Source organism: Cucurbita pepo, chromosome 10 (genome assembly GCF_057944985.1).
Source record: "Cucurbita pepo subsp. pepo isolate OVF chromosome 10, ASM5794498v1, whole genome shotgun sequence".
NCBI lineage: Eukaryota > Viridiplantae > Streptophyta > Magnoliopsida > Cucurbitales > Cucurbitaceae > Cucurbita > Cucurbita pepo.
Window position 1 is genome coordinate 1,975,225 of NC_141807.1, and position 22,481 is coordinate 1,997,705.

Consider the following 22,481-nt stretch of genomic DNA (forward strand, 5'->3'; position numbering starts at 1 on the left):
TTTATAATGACATGAATTCTTCATTAGCTTCCAAAACTCTACGAGTTTCATATGCTTCGACTATTTTCGTAACATTTTCTTATAGATTAGGGTTCGTGTTTCGCCTCTTAAATGATAAAAATATGGGTTACGGAGATTTTAACCAAATAACTCAAGGAAAGAAAAGATCGCGTATTTATTATTGTTGAGCTATGTTCATATTGGTTATGATATTGAGTTATTAATAAAATACAACTGATCAATGTTTGTGTTATGTTATGTTTGATTCACTTGTTTAAACATAACATATATATGTGCGCGCGCGTAAACATGATAACTTTTCTTAGTACAATAAGTTGGGGTACGACGATTTGACCTTTGCGGGTTGTCACATCCTTTCTTTTTTCGATGAGTACGGAGGTAGTAATAAATAGAGATCTCTTGTCAGCTGTTTTCTTTTCCTATTATTGAACTTCGTTCGAGATATCTGATCTCATCGAATTTCACTTGGACGGGTGATCCGGGAATAGCAACGAGAGAGGGCTCGTTGGTACCGTCATTCGAGAAATCCCTCTAAGGATGACTCCCATACAATTCTTACAAGAGATAGAGAAACGTCTACGGGTAAAGCTTTGTGTCCATATAATTGCTTGCCACCTATGCTCTGTTGTCCATTCAAATTTTACAAACCTAGGAAATAATATCCCGATAAAAGAGCTAACGTAGAGTATTAGTCAAACAGAGAGTCTCGAGTGAGGTTAAGAAAACTACAATCTCCAATTTGAGTATAAAAAATTTCAACATCGAATCAATTTGGTCTTTGTCAAATACATCATAAACTTTCTCCATCCACATATTCTATGCGTTTAAAGCAACAAGCGATCATCGATGGAGTTAACAGTATAGCTGCAACTAAACCAAACGTTCGATCGGTACCGTTTATACTATCTTCCCCAGCTGAGAAAGAGTAGGTATTGAAGTAGGAGATTGAAAAGAGAAGCAGGCCATTTATGGTTGCTCCCAAGCATGTGGTTGTGTTGTAGAAGGCAGCAAGATATAAGAGGTTAGAGCAAGGACCATCAAGGGTTGGAGGCACATAAATGGAGGCCATAAAGGGGTATGCTAATTTAGTTTGCTTGGTACACAGCCTGCTCCCAATCTCTGTTAGAACACAAAAATGTTAACAATAAACCTAACTCGGGTGTAGCTTTTTGGTTTATTCATACCGCCATAACTAAAGTTCGATAGATGAACATGCAATGTGTTGCCCAATATACTTTATGTCTGTTGAGTTATGCTCATATTGGTCAATTTGTTTATATGTTTGGAGAAACTTGAACCGATAACACGAAGATTTTCAGTCCTTTGCACTACCAAGAGAGCTATACCGGCTATTTCCGACACATTATCAACCGGTGCTTTTTGACTGAGAAATTTAAGGCAATAGACCAAAAAAAAGGAAAAGGGAAAGGGCATAGCTTTTATGGGGTGATTCCATGGGGAGAAGAGAAACATTTTACGAGAAGGATTGGTTTGGTTTGGATCAGAAAACCATGCATTTTCATTTCATTCATTCATTCATTCAAAAGAAATCCAATTTCCAGGCATTGCCCCTCCTCATAATCTGGACTCTGACTAATACTTCCCCTTCACCTCTTTGCTATTTCTGCAAAAGCTGTTCCTTAACTTGTTGGCCCTTTAATTACCCCTTTTCTTCCCTTTGACGGTGTAGTTTTGACCCCACCTATCGATCACTTTTGATCGTTCAAGTTTGAGTTTGATATCTATCGAGTATTTTGAGCTTCAAAGAGGTCTATTGTCTATTTAGTCCATGAATTTTCGATCCTTTAGTTTTGAATAGGAATCGAACAAGTTTAAAGTTACCTAAAAAGAAGGAAAAGAATGGAAGCCCTTTGGCTATTGAAAAGTGATAGCCATTGATTCAACAATAAAAGATGGAAGAATGCACAAAATAGAAGACCAACAAATTTCCAAAGGCTGCTAATGGGAGATACATTACACTACACTAGTAACACATGACATATTTCATTCAGCAGCATTCTAACAAATTAATACACGGTGATGATTTTTAAAAATGAAAAACACGAGAATTTACTTCGATAACCTCGCCTTCTCAGGTCGTCTTCTGAACTCTGTCCACGTACGCCTGACAAGAAAACGAGAGACGTTGAGGAAACATATTATACAGAACAGAACAGAGAGTAAACTATTTGTCACAGCAGAACATTTGAGAGAGGACCAAATACTTTAGATTGAGCTAGAATGAATCCAAACAAAAGAACAAGGACCATATAAAAGTGTGTGTGTGCAGGTCAGCCGTGGAAGTAGTGTTTGGTTGCCATCTTCAAGGTCCTGGCGTATCCGAGATACTGCGACTGAGTCAATTTAAACGATACCAGAGAGGTTATAAGAGGTGTATATTTACAAGCATCGGGGGTACACCGTACTGCCCCCAACAGTCATGAGCCAAACGGCTAAATCGTTACACAAGTTCTGCATGACCCTCTAATTGATATTACACTGTCTTTAGATATATCATCAGCTGATGTAAGGTGTATAAAATTCCAGTCACTCAAGTGCCTCAGTATATCCTATTTCACTGAGTAATGCTAGATTCTACTGTTCAGGTTCACGTCTAGGTGAGCTCAAACATCTCAATGAATCCTACTGCTTGTGAAACTTCTGTTAGGCAATCAATTCGTGACAACACATAGTGCTTGTAACAGTCCAAGCCCACTGCTAGCAGATATTGTCTGGTTTAGCTCGTTATGTATCTCTGTCTGCCTCACGGTTTTAAAACACGTCTGTTAGGGAGAGGTTTCCACACCCTTATAAAGAATGTTTCATTCTCCTCTCCAACCGATTTTGGCCTATATGATCTTTTCACAGTAATTTCCAGAATAGATAATAGTCTCAATCAGCACGCGTGACCTCGAACAAGGATGAAGGATGCCATTTTTGCTATACCCATCAACAATATTAATGTTGCCTTGTGAACACATTGAGAATGATTTTTTTTTTCTTGACAAACTGACAAACATTACTCGATGCATTAATGAAACACATTTCTATCACTATCCCTATGAATATATGATATCAAACTATTACTAGTCACGTTATGGTTAGAAATGGCATATTGGATCCTAAAGTACCAGTTTTCATAAATTATTCCAAAGATTTGGAAAATGATAAACCGAACAACCCTAGCCAACCATGAATACCCTTCACTACTCTTAAAGAGCCCTTGTATCCTTTTGCCAATACGCTCGTGACACGACTTTCGTTTTTACAATGAAAAGGCCAGCTTTCGTTTGAACAAATTTAAGTACAAAGAGAGGGCTACACAAAAAAGACCAAACAGGTGTGGAGAACACAAACAACTGGCAAAAGAGAGCCACAGCTTTAGGTAAGTTGAGCTGTTAACAGTTCTGAAGCATGTTGAAATAAAAAGCCCAAAGGGAGGCATTAATGCACCACAAAACGAACACTACTTCTGTGTTCTATTTCAATCCAGCCATATAAACCACAAAACAGCGAAGAAGCAAACTTGCCATAGCACACAGCCTTTCCTCCAAAATGGAAGATCAATACAACTTTCTCTATCATCCTCGAAGGCTCAACCTCTAATAAGCTAAATACAAGTAAAAAACTTTATCAAAACCAAACTTGCACAAGTCCCAGCAATTTTGAAATCTAAATCAAGATCAAAAGTAGATATTGTCCACAAAATATTTAGAAGTGTTTACTCTTCCCATGGCTCGCTGGAGCAGGTTTGAGCATGAGATTGTGAGTTTTTCCAGTTGTCGTTTGGGTTCGTCTCTTTGGGGTTCACAGTCTAGAAGGAGGAGGCTCGGAAGTCGTGGGAGACAAACGCACGAGAGGTCATGAACGGAGGTGAACCGGGGTTGAAGGTATGTTTTTAGGTTTCTCGTGAACTTTGAGAGGCAATAACTTACTTGATTGTGGATAATTTTTGTTGATTCTTGTCTCTATAGACTCGTGAGGAGGAGATCTACACATTCCTTGAAGAGGTCGAGAGGTAAAAACACCCATAGGAGAAGATCAAGAACAAAAATCCAAAGCTACGGTTCAAGTTTTTCCCCAACCTTGATCGACCATATCTTCCTCGTTTTTTCATGAAAATTTATGAAACTTGTCCTATGGTGTTCTTGGATTGTAGATGTACAAGTTTGATTTTGAAAATGACTCAATTAGGATCTTTAGTGCTAGGGTTTTGGGTTGTAAGGTCATTTATTCAATTCCACATGGTCCTTTTCTTCTTAGTTTTTGTTTTAGTACAATCTCTTATTTATATAAAAAGAGTCTGTGACGAGGTTTCCAGATCTGCTTAAAATCACGTCAAAATGTTACCATTCGTAGCCTGATGAAAACGTCTAAAAAATGGCCCGTCAAAATGTTATCGTAGCAACAAGTTGAATCTTGAGTATGTGCATAACCTACCATTGTGCAACAAAAGGATTGTATTCAAACAAATGCAACAATCGTTTCTGTCAAGTATAAGAGAGTTAAACACATAAAATGGATAATTTGAGAGGAGATACCGGCAGTGCAAAGTATAAATGCTATAAAATGCAAAGTCAACACAAAAGAACTCAATTGAAAGGAAATTTGTAGTTACCTGAACAAGTTTTGTGAGCTTTGATTTCGAAAACGAAAGATAGTGATCGATTTTCTCCTGCGTTTGAGGAATATGACCATCCTGCAAGGAGCCTGTGACTTTGTCCACCACTTTCTTGACTATGGTTTTATAAACATCTTTGCTGATATGACCTTCCTTCCATGTAGGTTTTAGAAGTTCCTTGACAAACTCCACAAGTGCAAATTTGAAAGCACGAATTCCCTTCGTATCCTTACTCTTCTTCTTATCATGGATCTCATCGTTTCCATTTGCATTTTCTGTCGTATCAATCTTTTGAGAGTCCTCATTTGTTGCTGGGTCAGTTTTGTTCTCGTTATCGCCATCACCATTCTTCTCTTTGATAGCATCACCATCAGCCGTTGGCTTCCCATGAAGAGTTTCTTCAGCAGAGATGCCACAAGGACCAGATGATAGAGGCAAATTTGGTATCTGTACTTCACCCTTCACTTCTGTAGTGCTCTTCTGTGGTGTTTTAGTGACTTCAAGTTTCTTCAGCTGTAAGCTATTGCAGAGAGCAGAATCATGTTGCTTTGAGGATTCAATAACAGGAGCTGTCTTCATCGATGCCCCCAAAGCACCCACGGATGCGTCCGAATAAGGGAACGAAGGTGCTTCTGACACACTTTGCGTATTAAGGGAGGCATACAATTGAGGCAATGGTTGCGCATTTCCAAAATATTGTGCAAGAGAAGCTGAAAGGTCAGTTATTTGCCTAATTTGATCGTTCGTTACTATGTTCGGAGTAACGGTTGTTCCAGAATTAATTCCTGGCATGCTTTCATCCTCCTCCTGCAGTTTGACTCTGAAATTTCCATCTGAAATTTTCGGATTCGTTACAGTTCCGTCGGGATGGTCACTGTGATATGCCATTCTTTGTCCAAGGACAACGTTACCCGAAGGATTGCCTTCAGCATATGAAGCAACCGTTCTGTCAATTGTAATGTTATCATTGGATGCTGATGCAATAGTATCATCTTTCGTTAAAGTATGGTTTTTCCGAAAATGAGTAATATCAACTACTATGGGCTCTATGGCAATGTCTTGATTCTTAGCCAGAGCCTCTTGAACTATCGCATGGCTAATGGCTAAACCCGTGGAAGTTTGAGAGCCAGAATCTTGCATAACGTTGCAATCGCCTTTCACTACATGATTGGATGGTTGCACAGGGTAGTGCCAATCAGGAGACATCTCCATATCATCACTTGGCCACTTCCTGTGACCTCTAGGGTCGGAACTGCCTGTGCAACCACCAGCATTCTCTACCTTGCTCGGAATGGCATCGTTCTTGTTGCTTCGCACTGTCTTGATATCAACAGCTCGATCCCACCGAGTTTTGCTCTCATTATTCAAACCATGATCACATTTTTTATCCGAAGGCCATGTATATCTTGGCTCTTCACTAGCAGTTTCTTCTTTTTTGTCCTCAATCAACTGAGTGAAATCCGAACCACTAGCCAATTCACTCGATTTTAAGCCATCCCACGACTGTTCCCTACCATCTGAACATTGGACGTGTTCCCATTTATCAGTACTCGACTTCCTCTCTGGACTTGCACGTGGCTGGCTATGATGAGAATACTTGCAATTTTTTCCATTACGACAAGATCCAGCAGCAAAATATTTACAGATAACAAGACTGCTGCTGCAAGGTTCACGCTCACCACGTGAGAAGTACACTTCTTTACTCCGATCATTTTTCCTGTGTCTAGCAATATCATTTGGAGAATCTCGTGATAATTCATGAAATGCACTGTCGTGAGAAAACGTGCAAGAGGCTCCCCTATGACACCTTCCCTTCACGAAGTCAGTACAATGAGCAGCTGATCTTCCACTCCTGGGATGGTCCTTAAAATCATGGGAATTTGATCTAAAGGATCGGCCCCCCTTCCTGTTCCTATTTTCCAAGCTATCGTCCAGATTTTGATCGTCCTGGTGAAGAAATTGACAACCATTACCTCGCCTGCATCTTCCAGAAGTAAAATCTCTGCACAATTGAGTAGAAACACGTGTTCTATTTCGGTTTCTATCGTGAAATCCCGAGTCCCGCTTATTACCATGAGGAGGGCTTCTACTCCAACTGCGGCTTCTACTCCTACCCCTGAAACACAATCAAAACAAGCAACTTTAATCGAGAATGAAATTGCAATAGATCATCCCATCCCTTGGAGAAGAACTAACCAATCCTTATAGAAATACATAAATCCAGAAACTCTCGTTCAAATGAATGAACATGTATGCCCACACAAAATTTGAGAGATTTGAACAATTAACATTGTGCTCAAAGGATGAGGAAGTTGATATAAGCTCTTGAAGCTAGTACCAGTGTATCTAACCTCACTGACCTGATCCAATCATTTCTATCAGACAGGTCAGAGCCATGACTTCTCCGTCCATCTAGATCAGGGGACATTCTCGTGTCGTAGCTTTTGTCAGCATCACATTCAGCAGTGCCGTCCATATTTTTATTATAGCCTTTATTAGGGCGATCCTCCTTAAGCGAAGCTCTGGTTCCAGGTAAAGGTTCCTCCTCTGACAGCAATCCCCAATCTTGCGTAGGTTTCGAAACGGTATTGGTAGTCGCCATACCAGACCACTTGGAACCATCATCACTCGCTATTTCAGCAGAAATCCAACCAGGTCGTGATTCTTTTCCAGGCCAACTATGGTCTTGTACACTATCAGCTTCAAAGTGGGAATCTTCTCTCAAATCCCACTTTGACGAGTGTTTTCGGCCACTTCCACTCATAACTCTTAAGGATTTTCTCCTAAATACAGGCAGGATGAACATAAGTTAATTTTAATGGTGTTTGCTCAAAAGTGAGGGTATCAAAATCAAAAGAAGCTTGCAGGAGAACTTCAAGGAAAAATTATCTGCAGTGCCAGTGTAGAACACCAACTTGTGATCATTGTAAAAGGTCTAGCAAGATATATGATACAACCCTGTCATGATGGGAAGAGAAGATCCGAGGATATATAAACCAATCTGACAAAATCATTAATCCAATAGCTCGTCGTAAAACCCGACATTTATCACACACAAGGAAAACAGTCGAGCATGCACACGAAGAGGAGCACAGTAGAACGCTCAATCAAAGACCACACTAATCTGTCACTAATTTTTAAAGCATTTGTGACTTCACCAAAACCGATACAAACTCCCAACACAATTTAGAAAGCCTTCAAAAAACGTAAATGGAAAACAACCATACTAGAGAAGTTGTAGGTTCTTGAGAAAAAGTGGGACGTGGATCCTTACAAATTTGCCCCCAGGCAGGCGTATGGTTGGACGCAAATAAAATTTTTCGATGCAACACAAACCGAATGTCAGTATAGAACAGTTTAAAGCTCGCCTCATGGCTAAAGGATTCACCCAGCCTAGGTGAATCCTTTAGCCATGAAACATTTGCTCCAGTTGCCAAGTTAAATATGATTCGTGTATATCTCTCTGTTGCAGCAAATCTTGGTTGTCATTATTTGTACTTGATAAGAGGTGTACATGGACATACCTCTTGGATTTGAGGACAAATATACTAGTGGAAGGTATGTAGACTCTAGGAAGTCTGTCGTCTAAAGCAGTAAACCAGGCTTGGTCTGAAAATTTTATAAATATGCTGAAACAAGATGGCTATACCCAGTATCAATCTAGTCACACTATGTTCGTCACTAATCAAACATTAGCTTTGTTGCTAGTGTAGCAAGTTAATTTCTGAACAAACCCTATGAGAAACATATGGAAGTTGTGTATAAGATATTGAGACATGTCAAGCACGATCCTCGAAATGGCCTCATTTTCAACACGACTAAAACCAATCTCTAGAAGTTTACATTAATGCGGGCTCGATTTCCCGTCTCCCTATCACACCAAGGAGCATTTAGGTAGCATATTCATCCAGTAGAGGTTCAAAAAACGAAATAACCTATTCACTCTTTCATACTATAGGAGCCTTTAGGTAGCACATGAATATTTGCATAAAAGATTCTTTTTGGTATTTTTCAACAATATTCGACCCTTCTAACCATATGTTCAAGGCAAACCTCCTCTCCACTGCACCCTAGCTCATTTTATCATTAGTGGCCCTAGCAAGTAACTTAGACTATCTATACCTCAATGATGAAGCTTATCCCTTATCCCTTATGCCTCATCCCCTCGCTAGCAAGTAGCTTAGACTATTATCCATGGTGTTTACAAAAGACCTTCCCAATTTACAAAGACGGAGACATGACTAAAGGAAACAAAGATACTAGACAATTTGCACCCAAATATAGCATGATAAACAACATTGTTGAAGAGTTTTCTATAAGCTTGTGTCTTTTCTTTTCTATGAATACTTTTTTATTTCTTTATTTTCACAAATTCCAAAAGAAAGCAATGATGAGATTTTTTTTCATAGTAGGGCTTTTGCATTCTTGAAAGAGTGGTACGTTAAGGTCATGCCCAATAAATCGTTTACCTCCCTGGGAAAAGTGAGATGTCATCCTAGGATGAGTCCATCAACGATGTCTTTCTATTTCTGTAGCCACTTTTTGTGGCATTTCGAATAGAGAAATGTAGCTAAAAGGGGAAGTTGGACAGTGTGGCTTGTATTAGGGCGAGCTTTCCGCCTTTGGAAGTTATAACGTTGACAACCTTTTTTCTATTTTTTTTTTAATAATGGTTTTCCAGAAGGAAAATGATTTATAGTCAGTTCCCGGGTAATCCTATGTACATATTCGATCGTTCACCCTTTTCACAACCGTATTTGCTGCAAAGACTTCAATCATCCATATGCTAAAATTGATGCCCATAATCTCTATTTTTTTGGAGATTGAGATTTTGTCTACAGAATCTTTCGAAGAATTTTATTGTCTTAATCATGATTTTTATGGAAGATACATTAGACAAATCAGAGAAGAGGATTGTATCCATCCGCAAACTGAAGGTGGTTGATGCTTAAGCCTTCATTACCAACCTGAAAGCCTTATATCTGTCTTTCGTATTCAACCTTTGTGAGTAAAAGACCGAGGCAATTCATTATCATTATGAAAAGAAAAGGGGATAGTGAGTCCCCTTGTCGAAGACTCTGTGTGGCAAAGATCTTTCCTCATGATCTTTTATTGATGATGATGGAGAAGTTTGTGGATGAAATGAATCCTACAATAATGTTTTCGAGAAAAGTCCAATCGAACTTGTCAAATGCCTTTTCCATGTCAAGTTTAATGATTGTACCTTTTTGTTTCCTTCTTTCTTTCACATTCATCTCTAAGTTCTGTCATGAGGAATGCATCAAGAATTTGTCGACCCTCTATAAAAGTTGTTTGTTGCCCAGTAATCATGAAAGGGAAATAGTTCGACAATTCTAGCCAAACACACAATTCCATCTTCCTTCAATTAGGAATCGAACCATGGTTCAATAACAAGAATTAGTATCTAAATTCTATCATCTCGTCCTCATTGAGATTCCTCGTTACATTTCCTATCATTATCCTCCATCCACAAGATCTTCCTCCGACATTTCTTTCCCAACAATGCCATGTAGCTCAACCATAGGGTAAAAGCTAGAAATTTACCATAACATGTAAGGTGTTCCATTTATCATTACAAAACGATATTCTTTCTGCATACATGACTTCGATTAAGTAGAATTTCAAGGGTTATTTGAGTTTTAGAGATGTTCCATGATATGCTTCAAAAGTGGCTGTCATCGTTTCTCGTATTAGTGAACCATCCTACAAGCTCTCTCATAAATACTTACTATTATTTTTCTCCCTAACTCATTTCGTTCACGAGGAGAAGAAGTACATTCGTTCATTAACTTTTTTTTCACTTCGCTATATCAACATATAAAATGTAAAAAAAAAAAAAAAAAAAAAAAAAGTCAAGCTTCGACCTACGAAGACACCTGTTGTTGTTGTTGAATTTGCTTTAGATAATCTTATATAAAAATGCTCAATTTCCCTAAGAAGCTTCATAACCATTTGCATATTCTACAAAACAAAATAGGCAAAATAAGTATCTCCAAACTCTCCTTTCCATATGAAATCCACCCCCCCCCCCCCTTTTTGTCCACCTTATTTGTCACTTCGGTTGCATGGAATATCGAAATATAGTACACAATGGAACATTAGTCGCTGCTAGTATAAGGGATGGCTCACATAGCACGCCGTAAAAAAGCCACTTAAAGGTCACAAAGAAGGTGGGAGTTACACGTTGAATAAATTACATTGTCTTTAAGGGTAAGTTTACAATGCTCGAAGTGGACAACGACCATAAAAATAGACCAGTTGAACTACTACCCATGGAAACCCTTCAAACAAACCATATGTACTCTTCAACGACTAATAAGATACTAAGTAAACTTTTCAATCCACGCATCTCTCTTCACCATGTAATTTATCCACACTTCTGAACACTATAGAAGTTCACAAGCACTTTGTCCATTATTCATTCTCCTTGAGTTTGAGGAACTATAGTTTTCTCATAAAATTCCTTGAAAACAAGCTTGAACTTAAAAATTGACTTAGATCCAGGAATTTGTGCTAATGCCCAATTGCTCTTGTAGCGGAACAGAAAGCCATTGCCATAAGTTATTATTGAACACCATTGCTAATCTTTCCATCAACCGACCACGTGAAGATACTGCAGAAAATTATATTTTGACATTAGCACACTCTACGTGATACATTAACTAAAGAAGAGGGCATCTATCAAAGAACCTAACATGTTGGGGTCTGAACAGTTAACTTTGGCAGAAAAAAGAACCCAAGACTTAAGCAAGAGGTAAATGAATTAATAAACATCCAGTAACTAAATTATTGATTCAGCCTAAAGTTTAATGAGTAATATAAATGATAATAATAATCTGATTTACAAACTACGACAGAAAATCAGCCAAACTGCAAGTGTTCTAAATACTAAGACCAGCCACACGGTATTTTAAGAGAAATATAAACAGAATACCATATTCTGTGGAGCTAAAGATGCTCATGAATCATTTTTTGTGTAGGTTTCAAGGATATGCTTAAACTAATGAGACTTCGGTAGTAAAAATTTACGGCAATTAAAATTCAAAAAATAGGCAAGAAAGAAAAACTAAAAAAGGGACCAGACATGTGCACGCCAATAGAACTCTGCAGCAGATTCCCATGGACAAACATGCCAAAGAGCACATGAAATAATAGACAACCATTCTTTGACTTTCATATCCACACCCACAGATATTATGAATTGAGCTCTCCACACAACAATCCTACATCAATCAGTTGATTGGTCGCAGAAAATAAGAAGCGTGCTCACAATGTTTCTACGAGAAAACCTAGATTGGCAAGATAAACTTGAGCCTTCCAGTTTCTTATAGAGACTTTGGGTGGAGGGGGTATTTAATCCAACGGATCTGTTTTCTTACTAAAGAACTGAACTTCCATTCAGAAAATAAATGAATAAAGAAATGTACAAGGGCATCCAAAAAACCAAGCTCCACCAAAGGAAACCCAACTAAAGAAAGGGGCAACAATCAAGTAAAATAAGACCTAGAGAATAGTAACAAAAAAATGTTATCACCGACGCTCGAAGAAAGACATAGAACCTAATGAGGGACCAAACATTTATTGGGTCCCTCCTAACCTCTCTAGAGGTCCTATTATTCATCTCGCTTGCAACAAAAACTCTCCTCTCGAAAAGGCGGATGGAAAAGGAACTCTCCGATCATCTCCCTATACCCATAAGTAGCAAACTGAAAATCAAAAAGTCAAGATAGAGACTCCAAACTATCCGAGCAAAGTTGTAGCTCCAAAGAATATGATCAATTGAACTATTACCTAATTGTCCAAGATCATTTCATTACTAGATCCAGATAATATAACATAAAATCTTAACGCCCAAACCTTAGCCTTCAAAAGAACGAATGTTCCCCCAAATTCTATATTCCAATGACATCACTTAGAAAACCTATTCCAACGACAACTATAAAATAAACAAGCCACAAGCATTCCACTCTATTGTATATGCCAACATCAAGAAAAAAGGGTCCAATGTTGCACTATTAAACACTAACAATCTGCACGTAGCTCACCTTTTTTTTTTATGAAGTAAGCACCTACGAGATGTGCTTAGAAGATATTTCCTTTTAATTTCAATCAATTGAATAAATCCTTCCATAACCTAGCTACTAACCAAGCATGAGGACTTTCACTTGTCAAAATAGACTACAGGGTGCCGAAGTCATGTGTACCCCACCAATAAAATTTCATGGCTGCATCTAGAGTGGTAGCCTGAGCTCCCTATCCCAATCTCCTCCAAAGATCAATTTAAAATCCGCACTTGAAGAGATATGACTTCCAAGTTACGAAAATTGAACTAATAGTGTAAAGAGGATGTGAGAGCCGTGGTTAAATCCATGGGAAAAATCATAAGCGCAAATAACCTTTTCTTTCTCAAGAAAAACCACTTACAACAATCAAATAAAGTATTGAAGTTCTATCAACTCCAAAGTACAGCATTCTTTTTGGGCATCAGACGTTAATCTTCAACTCAGAAACTACTCAATCCATCAACTTAACATTGCCTAAAATCCAGCTGAACTAGGGTTCTATGTAAGTGTAATCAAATCCTAAGGAAAGATCATCTCCGTTTCTCAAAAAGCAACCTCTCGTTTCAAATACTTGAGCAGAAGGCAAAAAGGAAAAAAAAAAAACATCTCAATTCTAAGTCATCGATTCCCAAAGATACCCATAAGCACAAGCAATCTCAAGAACAGAAGAAAAATACATTGGCGAAAAAGAAAAAGAAAACAAAGGAAGAACGCGTTACTGATCGAGTTGGGGGCATGGGGAGTAGTAACCGGAAAGGCCCAAACTTTGAAGTTGAAGAACCTCGCAGCACATACAGTCCGACACAAAACGAGTAAGAGATCAAGACCCAGATACGAAAACGTCCATACAACAAAACTGTAGAAGATTAAGGGAAGAGAGAAACAAAGAACTCACATGAAAGAAGAGGGCTTCTGGCAGAAAGCGGCGATTGTGCAACCCTAGAATTTGATTGAAGAAGAATATGGGCAAGAACCAAGCTAAATCTTCATAAGGGATGTTTTGGGCATCTTGTTTGCAGAGTGAGTGGGAGGAAGACGAAGAGTGAGGAAGTCGGCGATGAGCAAAAAGGGTTCAAAGACCCAATTATCTTTTCGCGATGCTTTTTTCCTTAAACATAATTCGTAGTTACCTCCAAATTTTGATGTTCGTCTCGTCTTCAATGGGTTCTGTTCTGTTTTTTATCCTTCCCCACAACAAGAACCTAATCAAGAACCAACCTTTTTAGCTTTTTTCGATAATCAAATTTAGTGTCCGAAGTGGGTGATTTTTCTTCCTTCAATATAGTAATTTCGTTTCTTATTTATAACATATTAGAAATTCATAATATTGTTACAAAAAAAAAAAAAAAAAAAAATTGAGTTGATTGGTAGAATGTAAATATTTTAAAAAACATCGGTAAGAAGTGTGTATTAACTTAAAATTTTAATTTTAAAAAAAAAACTAAATAATTACCAAACCATCTTAATATGTCAAAATATAATGGCTTGTTTTATTCTTTTCCTTCACAAATCACCCTTAAAATTATTTGTTTTCCAAAAAGTCGAAAATTGAAAACTAAAAAAAATAAAATTATAAACTGATTTTTATTTTGTAAATTTGACGACAAATTCAAAAAATTAAGAGGTAAAAAACTAAGAATTAAAAAAAAAAATAAAATAAAATAAAAGCTTTTGAGACTCTCCCCGACTATATTAAATTTAAGAACAATACATTATGGACATTATAAGCATTTTAATGGAAATGTAGAAGACAAAAAAAAATGCACTAATTATAAAGAAATCCCCACTGAAAATGTCACATGTCCAGTTATACACAGTACAGGAAGGAAATGGCATTAATTCTCAAGAATTATAAATGAAGCAAATTTTGAAAGAAAAAGAAAAACATATCTGACCCGCTTTCCTTTTCCCCTGTGAACCAACCGTCACCAATTTGCCTCCAAAGCAAGTAGGCTACACGTGATAACTTGACACATGACAATACAATAAAATGCATGCACGCAGCGACGTCGGTTGGGGAGAGAAGGCTCTCGGTCATACCTGGCTCGCAATATTTGAAGCCATGTCCAAATTTTGTTGCTGCTGCAAAGCAATTGCTGGCTGTCTACAAGACGATGCACAGTCCACCATCGCCCTTGGTCCTCACCTATATATTCATCCAAAAACACCTAAACCATATGTTTTTTTAATAAGTTGAGATGAGACTTGAGAGAGACTCGGAGGGAATTCTCAAGAAATGGGCAACTTTGAAAGCCGAAAATTACTCTTTGTTTGAGGGAAAGCTTTCAGCCTATGGAGAAAGAGATAATGTATGTAACGCAGTGTCTATACTCGTTTGGTTTACATCTGAAGTTTGCAAAACAATTTGGGTGGGGGTGAACTTCTTGGAAAAGAAAAGCTTTCTTTATTGAACATAAAAGTTGTATCAGATTTCAGAGTCAGATTTGATCTCTTTGGGTGGTGCGAACTGCTTGCTAAGCCGTGATCTTGTCCATGGATCCATTGGAGCCTTCTGAGGTGGTTGGGGATTTGGAGGCTTCGACTGTCTCAGCTCATTTTCTCTATCAATAAATCTGTATCGATAGCATAGAGAAATTATGAATTCATACATTGATTCAACTTTCAATAAATTTGTATCAACAGCACAAATAATCAATTAAAAACTGTACCAGCAGTATTTATTTATAACCGTTTCGTACATCATCTATCGATTATTTAATACAGCTGTATAACTGAAGAAACATAGCAGCTGTCGATGGTAAGCACTTACTCTATATAAGCCATTGGTGCAGCATCGCCAACACGTATACGCGTCCGAAGAAGTCTTGTATATCCACCAGCTCTATCTCTGTTGAACATAACATCCGTCCAATTTAATACTTATAAATAAAAGCATGAACTACGGGTTAACAAATTTGGGACTCACTTGTATCGATAAGCCAGTTCTGTGAATAGTTTGTGAAGGACATCATCGCCTCTTACAAATGCAGCAGCATGCCTTGAAGCACAAAGGGAACCCTAGATTGGGGGGGAAAAAAGTGACAACATGTTTATCTTTTATGAATAAAATGAAAATAGTGAAATAAAGATTTTCTTATAATAAACCATGATTTCATTAAATGAAAGAATATACAAGGACATACATAAAACACCCGCCCTAACACACACACACAAAAAATAGAGTACGCCTCTAACTACAAAAAAGGACAGTCCCAAGAACAAGACAAAGCTCATAATTATAAAAAGATTTAGTGATTGATGTCCAGAAAGAGGCATTAAATCTAGTCACTTAACCAACATCATCAATTGATCTCTTGACCTTTCTAAAAATCCATCATTCCTCCCAAACCAGATATCCCCACAAAACACAAAGAAATTGGCCTACCACAAAACTCTACCATGCTCCTTGAAAGGAGAGCGCAAAAACACCCCCAATCTGGGCTCTACCATCAATCTCTAAGCCATCAACTCCGAATATGAAGAGCAAACTGGCAGTCTCAAACAGAAGATCCAAATCCTTCTCAAGCCTCCTATAGAGAGTGCACCCTTTCGAGAACAAAACACAGGAAGGGTGTCTTTGCACGCAATTCAAGGTGTAAAATAATTATTAAACTATCTTTGAAGCAAAGACAGTTTAATCAACTTCAAAGATAATTTAATAATTCCTTTAAAAGAACTCTGTTTGTGGTTGATTTCATTGGTTTTCTTCTCGATCACAGCATGTTAGAGTCTGAAGTAAATGACAGTGTCCTTGGTGCAAATAAGAGTAAGCAGAAGACAACCCAACTATATACACCTTTATGTAACGCAGAGTCATTACATTTTAAAATCAAACATTATATGATGTCTCTGGAACTGCTTTGCTACTTTAATTTCAACAACATCCAACAAACTTCAAACCACGGCTTCCTCTTCACTTTCAAATAGTTACAACAAATCTTCCTTCCGAAGGTCTTTCTTTCTCCATACTGATATCCCGTAATTAATTTATGGTTTCCATCTTTTGAGGATTACTAATACTGAAATAAGAATGATTTGAAATAAAGGCATCATCCTGGGCCCAAATTTTAGTGGTCTAACTCATTAATTGGACATGCCTCTTTCTTATTTGGCTTAGCTTCCAATGTTGTTGCAGACCAAATCCAATTTTCCTCCGTTACCGGCAAACATATTTATCAAGCCCATGCCCAATACCATCTCTTGCTTCCTGCATTAGAATTGAATTGCAAAACTTGACCTCAGAGCCTTGTCTTTTTCTCTCCCTCGAATTATTACATCATACTCATTTTAGATCAGCTAAATCTTGAACCATGGCATTTGCATTTGTCCTTTACCAATTAGCCCTTCATCTAATAATTGAAATATAATTTCATATATAATCTAATTGATAAAGAATCCAACCTATGAAGCATGGATACGGATACGATACAAACACAATGACATGTCATTTTTTACAAATCTAGGACACAGACACACACAATAAGGACACATTTGTTAAAATTTGCATTTTTTTTTTTTAAATATACATCCTTTTTATACAATATGAAAATTTTAAATTCAACAAGTTTAATGGATTTATATACAATGAATTTGATGTATTTTACACTCAAAATTTATTTTTGTCGTATACTATTATTTGTCTATTTAGTATGCTAAAGAAGTTTACAAATATTGGATTAATATTGGCTTTCTACAACTAGTATCTAATACAAATCTAGTGTTACCAAGTGTCCAATAAGTGTTGGAGTGTCTGTCAAACATGAACATGTGAGCCAGACTAAACTGTCTGTGCTTCTTAGCATACAACCTATATCAAAATTTGGAGGCAGAACACACCCTCCCCAGTGAGGGGAAAAGAAGAAAAAAAAAAAAAAACATTGAGAAGGGAAAACAAAAGTTAAGTTCTACGGACCTCTTTTCCAAATTGAACCATGTTATCAGCAAGCCGCCGAATTTCTTTAGCCTGCAAACAGGTTGAAAGACAAATGCAGAAATAAGTTGAAAATATGGTCATAAATTCATAATAGTGTTGATGTTCTAAATAAAAAAAAATCTATACTTGATCTCAAGGAATGAAACATATCCTTCAACAGTAAGCTTGGGGTTAAAATTTGAAGGAACAGAAAAGATGCAACCCAAGGGGAAAGAGATGACAAATATGTAACTAACCAAATCTGTAAATTCAGATTCTAAGAAAAAACAAAACCTAAGCTCAGTTCAGACAATACAAGACGTCAAAATTTTCAACCTCCCGATAATTCCATTTACAATGCAACAAACCTACGATTAACTTCAGAGTTCAGTAAGATAAAATAATCTAACAACGAAACCGAAGGGGGTTCGGGTGAACATGAAGCTAATGCATCACTTGGAAAAGCAAAATTCAGAAAAGTTAAACATCGAGATTCCAATAAATGATAAGAACAAAGTCAATAGGGATACCTTTGCAACAGTAGTCTCAATCCGCTCGTGCTTCACCAACTGAGAAACCATTGTTCTGCCAAAAGAAGAGAACAGACGTTCAAAAATTGGGACATAAAACTTAATTGATAGTTGCCGAAAGAAGTGAGCAACCTCAGCATAGACATCCGGTGAGCTGCATGTCGACCAAGCTTTCTGAACTTCGTCATTGTTAATGGCGGAACGGAAAGAGAGCAAAGACTGAGTTCGAAGATGAAAAACCCTCGAGTTTCGTTTCGGGGGTTTTAAAGGGACGAAGCCGAAAAGGCAGCTTTTTGGCTTCGACCTTAGCACAAGCAGAAACGACGACGTATTAAAATTTCAACTAAATTTTAATTCACATTAAATGTTATTAAAAAATTGGTCTAAAAATTTCAACCAAATTTTAATTCATGTTATTAAAAAATTGGTCTATTTTTAGAAGTATCCAATCTTTAAAAATATTAATAAGATTTTATACAAAGTATCTAAAATATTAAAAAATTAATTAATTTATTAAATACAAATTTGAACATTTCCGTCAAATAGACTCCAAAGTTTTAAAATAAGGGGCTAACAAATACGTAATGGGCCAAACCATGAAACTAGCAGTGACCAAAGTGAACAATATATATTAGCGATGGACTTGAACTGTTACAAATGGTATAAGAGCCAGACATCAAACGATGTGTCAATGAGGTGAGTGGATTGTGAGATCCCACATTAGTTAAAAAAAGGAGAGAAACGAAGCATTCCTTATAAGAGTGTGAAAATCTCTCCTTAGTAGAAGCGTGTTAAAACCATAAAGCTGACAGCGATATGTACGAGATAGAGCGGACAATATCTACTAGCGGTGAGGTTTAGATCTTACAAAAGATTTCAATACCTTAAATAAACAATAAATTGTTCCAAAAGCTATCAATGTCAAAATCTCCTGTCAAATCCCTACTATACAAGAATTGTTGTCACGTACTTGTTACGTTTGAGTTCCATGTTCCTCCGATCAACGTCCCGACTCTCTCGCCCTTTATAGCTTTCGAGATGTTGTCCGGTTTTGTTAGATTGAAGACAACAACTGCATCAGGAAGAACAATGATCGTTACTTCATGCATCAGGAAGAACAATGATCGTTACTTCAGTTTATTCAAAGCCGACGTCGAAAGCTCGGGTTGCCTTCTGTTGTGTATTCAATTATTTTGAAGAACAGTGATCTATTGTATAAAGTGATATACAATACATACCATGAATGTTGTTTTCCTGGCATAGAGTAATCGCTGTCATGTCCATCACTGAAAGGTCCTTCGACGTCACTTCCTGGTATGTAAGAGTCTCGAGTAGACGTGCATTCGTGTTTTGTTTCGGATCATCATCATAAACCCCGTCAACGTTTGTTGCTTTCAGCAGAACTTCTGCATTAACTGGATAGACATTTTGAAAGTTAGAGCTGTAGAGATAAATAATTACTAACCACCTATAACAACCCAAATCCACTGTTACTAGATATTGTCTGTTTTGGCTCGTTACGTATCATCGTAAGCCTCACGGTTTTAAAATGCTTTTACTAGGGAGAGGTTTCTACACCGTTATAAGGAATGCTTCGTTCCCCTCTCCAGCCGATATGAGATCTCACAATCCACCCTTCTTGGGGGCCCAACGTCCTTGCTGGCACACCGCCCAATGTTGACCCTGATCGCTAGTAGGTATTGTCCACTTTGACCCGTGTTGTATTGTTGTCAGGCTCACGGTTTTAAAACGCGTCTACTAGGGAGAGATTTCCACACCCTCATAAGGAATGTTTCGTTCTCCTCTCCAACAGATGTGGAATCTCACACCACCAAACATGTTTCAGCAACTAGTTAAAAAGTAGAAAGTTTAGATCGGTTTGAAATGACTTTCTAAATGTTTAAAAAATGCATAAGCACTCGAAACGTTATTTCAAACAGACTTTTAACACGATTTGACTCACTTTCTGCGCAACGGAGGGCCGCTGCAGTATCTGTAGTGAAAAACGGATTGCCTATACCAGCTGCAAAGATCACAACTCTGCCTTTTTCCAAGTGCCTCACAGCCCTACGTCGAATATATGGCTCCGCAACCTCGGACATACGAAACGCCGTCTGCACTCGTGTGGGAATGCCTATACTCTCCATTGTGGCTTGAAGAAATATAGCATTCATCACTGTTGCCAACATCCTGAAATAGAGAGCTAAAATTCAAAGATAGTAACACAATGTGCGCCAGCATATGAGGATTTCATGAGGAGGAGAACATGTGTAATATGTTCTCGTTTTCCTATTCCATCTTCATTTTGTGTGAACTTTCATGTTGCTTGTATGCAGGTAAGTAATATCGAAATGTGGTAGCTAACGATCAGCCAACGTCTAGAAACATATAGTATAAAGGAAATTACCCAATGTAATCAGCAGACGAACGGTCTAAGCCACTACATCCAGCCCACGACGATCCACGAAAAATGTTACCCCCACCAACTACTATAGCAACCTGAAACAACGCATCATCCATAACGATCGCACATTTTAAACAAGGAAAAAGAACTGGCTTCCTTGGCCTACTGTAACAGCCCAAGTCTACCACTAGTAGATATTGTCCTCTTTGGGTCTACCGCTAGCAAATATTGTCAACGCGTCCACTAGGGAGAGGTTTCCACACTCTTATAAGGAATATTTTGTTCCCCTCTCTAACCGATGTGGAATCTTACAATCCATCCCCCTTGGAGGTCCAGCGTCCTCGCTAACATACCACCCGGTGTCTAGACCCAAGCCCACCACCAGCATACATTATCCTCTTTGGACTTTTCCTTCCGAGCTTCCTCTCAAGGTTTTAAAACATGTCTACTAGGGAGAGGTTTCCACACCCTTATAAGGAATGCTTCATTCCCCTCTCCAACCGACGTGGGATCTCACACCTACTTTACAGACACAAGGTGTGCGCAAGTGAAGAATCAGAATATCCAAATCTGTTTTACTCAGTTTGTTCGAGAGTCGAGGAAAGTTGGTCAAGAACAAGTCATATTCTATCAACGGATTTGTATCTCTCCAAACAGTAAACAGATTATTGCTGCTACAACATTGAGATTCAATTCGAAAAAGATCTTATATGCAAATAAAGGTCAGGCTACCTCAATGCCCAGACGTGTTACAGCTGCAACCTCCCTCGCAATCGCCATAGTAACCTGCAGTCAAAAAGTAGCTCAAGAGGAATGCAAGGTGCCAAAAATCTTAAAAAGAAGAACACTATATGCTTGTAGCAGACTATCATCCTTCAAACACCAACCTTCGGATCAATATTCTGCAACCGATCACCAGCAAGTGCTTCACCGCTTACTTTAAGCAATACTCTTCGCCATTTAAACGATGGCATGGACATGGAAGCTTCATTTAGTGTCATCCCGCTAGGAGCCATAGATGATATCTGATGCTTCATGCTAGAGAAAACAGCAATTTCTCAGGGAGACAAGTTGAAACTCATTAGGGAAATAAAATAAGTTTCTACTTCAGATGCTTCACAAACATATTGTTATGTTTAAAGTGTTCATTACAATCTGAAGTCCGGAACTTCAAAACCAAAACAAACCAACATTAGAAATCGAACCATATCCCATAAACAAATTATATTCACTCGTTCAAGATTTCATCCATATCCCCGGACCCATAACTTGGAAGCAATTATCAATGACACAGAAAAGTACAGGGGCAGGCGGGGCGGGATATCCATACCTCCCGTTCAAAGGGTCAGAGTTGGAACCCATTTCGCGAGCGGAACAGCTAACAACGAGCGACCCATTTGAGGTGGGATTATCCATCTTTAAACCATGGCGATGGGGCTTGAAGGGATTACGAGGTTGCAATGGAAACGAGGAGGAAGAATAAGAAGCAAAACTGGAACAGGGAATACGGGACATGGGTATTGCCATCAAGGAAACGAACAACAAAGAACGATTATCACCCCCTTTACAAACCGCCGTCTTTCTCGTTTCTCTTGGCTGCCGAATGCGGAATTGAAAGTGGGTTTAGGGTTCTGCCTCACACTCAGCTCCTTTTCCAATCAATAAGGGAGTTGGAGCTTGTGTTTTGTTTGTAGTGAATATCGCAGGGAAATAGATATCATTTCGTTGCTTCGGTATAAGAGTTTGTGATACTCGGAGGGCATTCTTTTAATGTTCCTTGCTGGAGGACATTGGATAAGCCTCTATACGTTCAATCGACTAGAGTTTTGAAGCAAAAAAGAACATTTATGAATGTATAATTTTGACCCATTTTAAGACTACTACTTATGAACAAATTTACAAATTTTCT

At 38.0% G+C, this 22,481-nt stretch overlaps 3 protein-coding genes across 10 annotated transcripts; all 3 read right to left on the reverse strand.

Annotated features, from left to right (window-relative positions):
* Positions 1–1,897: 1,897 nt before the first annotated feature.
* LOC111803378 (Zinc finger C-x8-C-x5-C-x3-H type family protein) lies at positions 1,898–15,129 on the reverse strand. Of its 8 annotated transcripts, none has more exons than XM_087127315.1 (7): positions 14,991–15,129; positions 14,622–14,894; positions 13,446–13,928; positions 6,994–7,425; positions 4,640–6,758; positions 4,372–4,457; positions 1,898–2,146 (listed from the first exon to the last, which is right to left on the reverse strand). In XM_087127315.1, exons 3-6 carry the CDS (start codon positions 13,517–13,519, stop codon positions 4,410–4,412), a joined length of 2,673 nt encoding a protein of 890 aa, XP_086983441.1. In that variant the 5' UTR covers positions 13,520–13,928; positions 14,622–14,894; positions 14,991–15,129; the 3' UTR covers positions 1,898–2,146; positions 4,372–4,409. The 8 variants fall into 8 exon arrangements, with proteins under 8 accessions (XP_086983441.1, XP_086983439.1, XP_086983440.1 ...); XM_087127313.1 differs by lacking the exon at positions 14,991–15,129 and having other exon boundaries at positions 14,622–14,663; positions 14,767–14,905; XM_087127314.1 differs by lacking the exon at positions 14,991–15,129 and having other exon boundaries at positions 14,767–14,894.
* On the reverse strand, positions 14,953–18,454 carry LOC111795618 (uncharacterized). The gene is made up of 6 exons (XM_023678149.2): positions 18,301–18,454; positions 18,169–18,223; positions 17,639–17,689; positions 15,653–15,744; positions 15,497–15,574; positions 14,953–15,299 (listed from the first exon to the last, which is right to left on the reverse strand). The coding sequence occupies exons 1-6, from the start codon at positions 18,354–18,356 to the stop codon at positions 15,152–15,154; spliced, it is 480 nt and encodes a 159-aa protein (XP_023533917.2). The 5' UTR covers positions 18,357–18,454; the 3' UTR covers positions 14,953–15,151.
* Positions 18,455–18,921: 467 nt separating this feature from the next.
* LOC111803210 (Amino acid kinase family protein) lies at positions 18,922–22,366 on the reverse strand. The gene is made up of 7 exons (XM_023687517.2): positions 21,903–22,366; positions 21,460–21,610; positions 21,305–21,358; positions 20,576–20,667; positions 20,132–20,358; positions 19,407–19,583; positions 18,922–19,240 (listed from the first exon to the last, which is right to left on the reverse strand). The coding sequence occupies exons 1-7, from the start codon at positions 22,097–22,099 to the stop codon at positions 19,131–19,133; spliced, it is 1,008 nt and encodes a 335-aa protein (XP_023543285.2). The 5' UTR covers positions 22,100–22,366; the 3' UTR covers positions 18,922–19,130.
* Between the last annotated feature and the right edge of the window lie 115 nt (positions 22,367–22,481).

Bases quoted from the DNA above. Each gene is read 5' to 3' on its own strand.
- LOC111803378 (XM_087127315.1), bottom strand. From the start codon at position 13,519: ATGTGCTGCGAGGTTCTTCAACTTCAAAGTTTGGGCCTTTCCGGTTAC. The intron at 6,759-6,993 runs GTTAGATACACT...ATTGTGTTTCAG, and splicing joins GATTGGATCAGGTCAGTGAG to GGGTAGGAGTAGAAGCCGCA. The intron at 4,458-4,639 runs GTAACTACAAAT...GCACAATGGTAG, and splicing joins AGCTCACAAAACTTGTTCAG to GTTATGCACATACTCAAGAT.
- LOC111795618 (XM_023678149.2), bottom strand. From the start codon at position 18,356: ATGACGAAGTTCAGAAAGCTTGGTCGACATGCAGCTCACCGGATGTCT. The intron at 18,224-18,300 runs GTTGCTCACTTC...TTCTTTTGGCAG, and splicing joins CACCGGATGTCTATGCTGAG to AACAATGGTTTCTCAGTTGG. The intron at 15,575-15,652 runs GTGAGTCCCAAA...TATGTTCAACAG, and splicing joins GAACTGGCTTATCGATACAA to AGATAGAGCTGGTGGATATA.
- LOC111803210 (XM_023687517.2), bottom strand. From the start codon at position 22,099: ATGGCAATACCCATGTCCCGTATTCCCTGTTCCAGTTTTGCTTCTTAT. The intron at 20,359-20,575 runs GTAATTTCCTTT...TCTCTATTTCAG, and splicing joins TCGTCTGCTGATTACATTGG to GATGTTGGCAACAGTGATGA. The intron at 19,584-20,131 runs GTGAGTCAAATC...ATGTCTATCCAG, and splicing joins GGCCCTCCGTTGCGCAGAAA to TTAATGCAGAAGTTCTGCTG.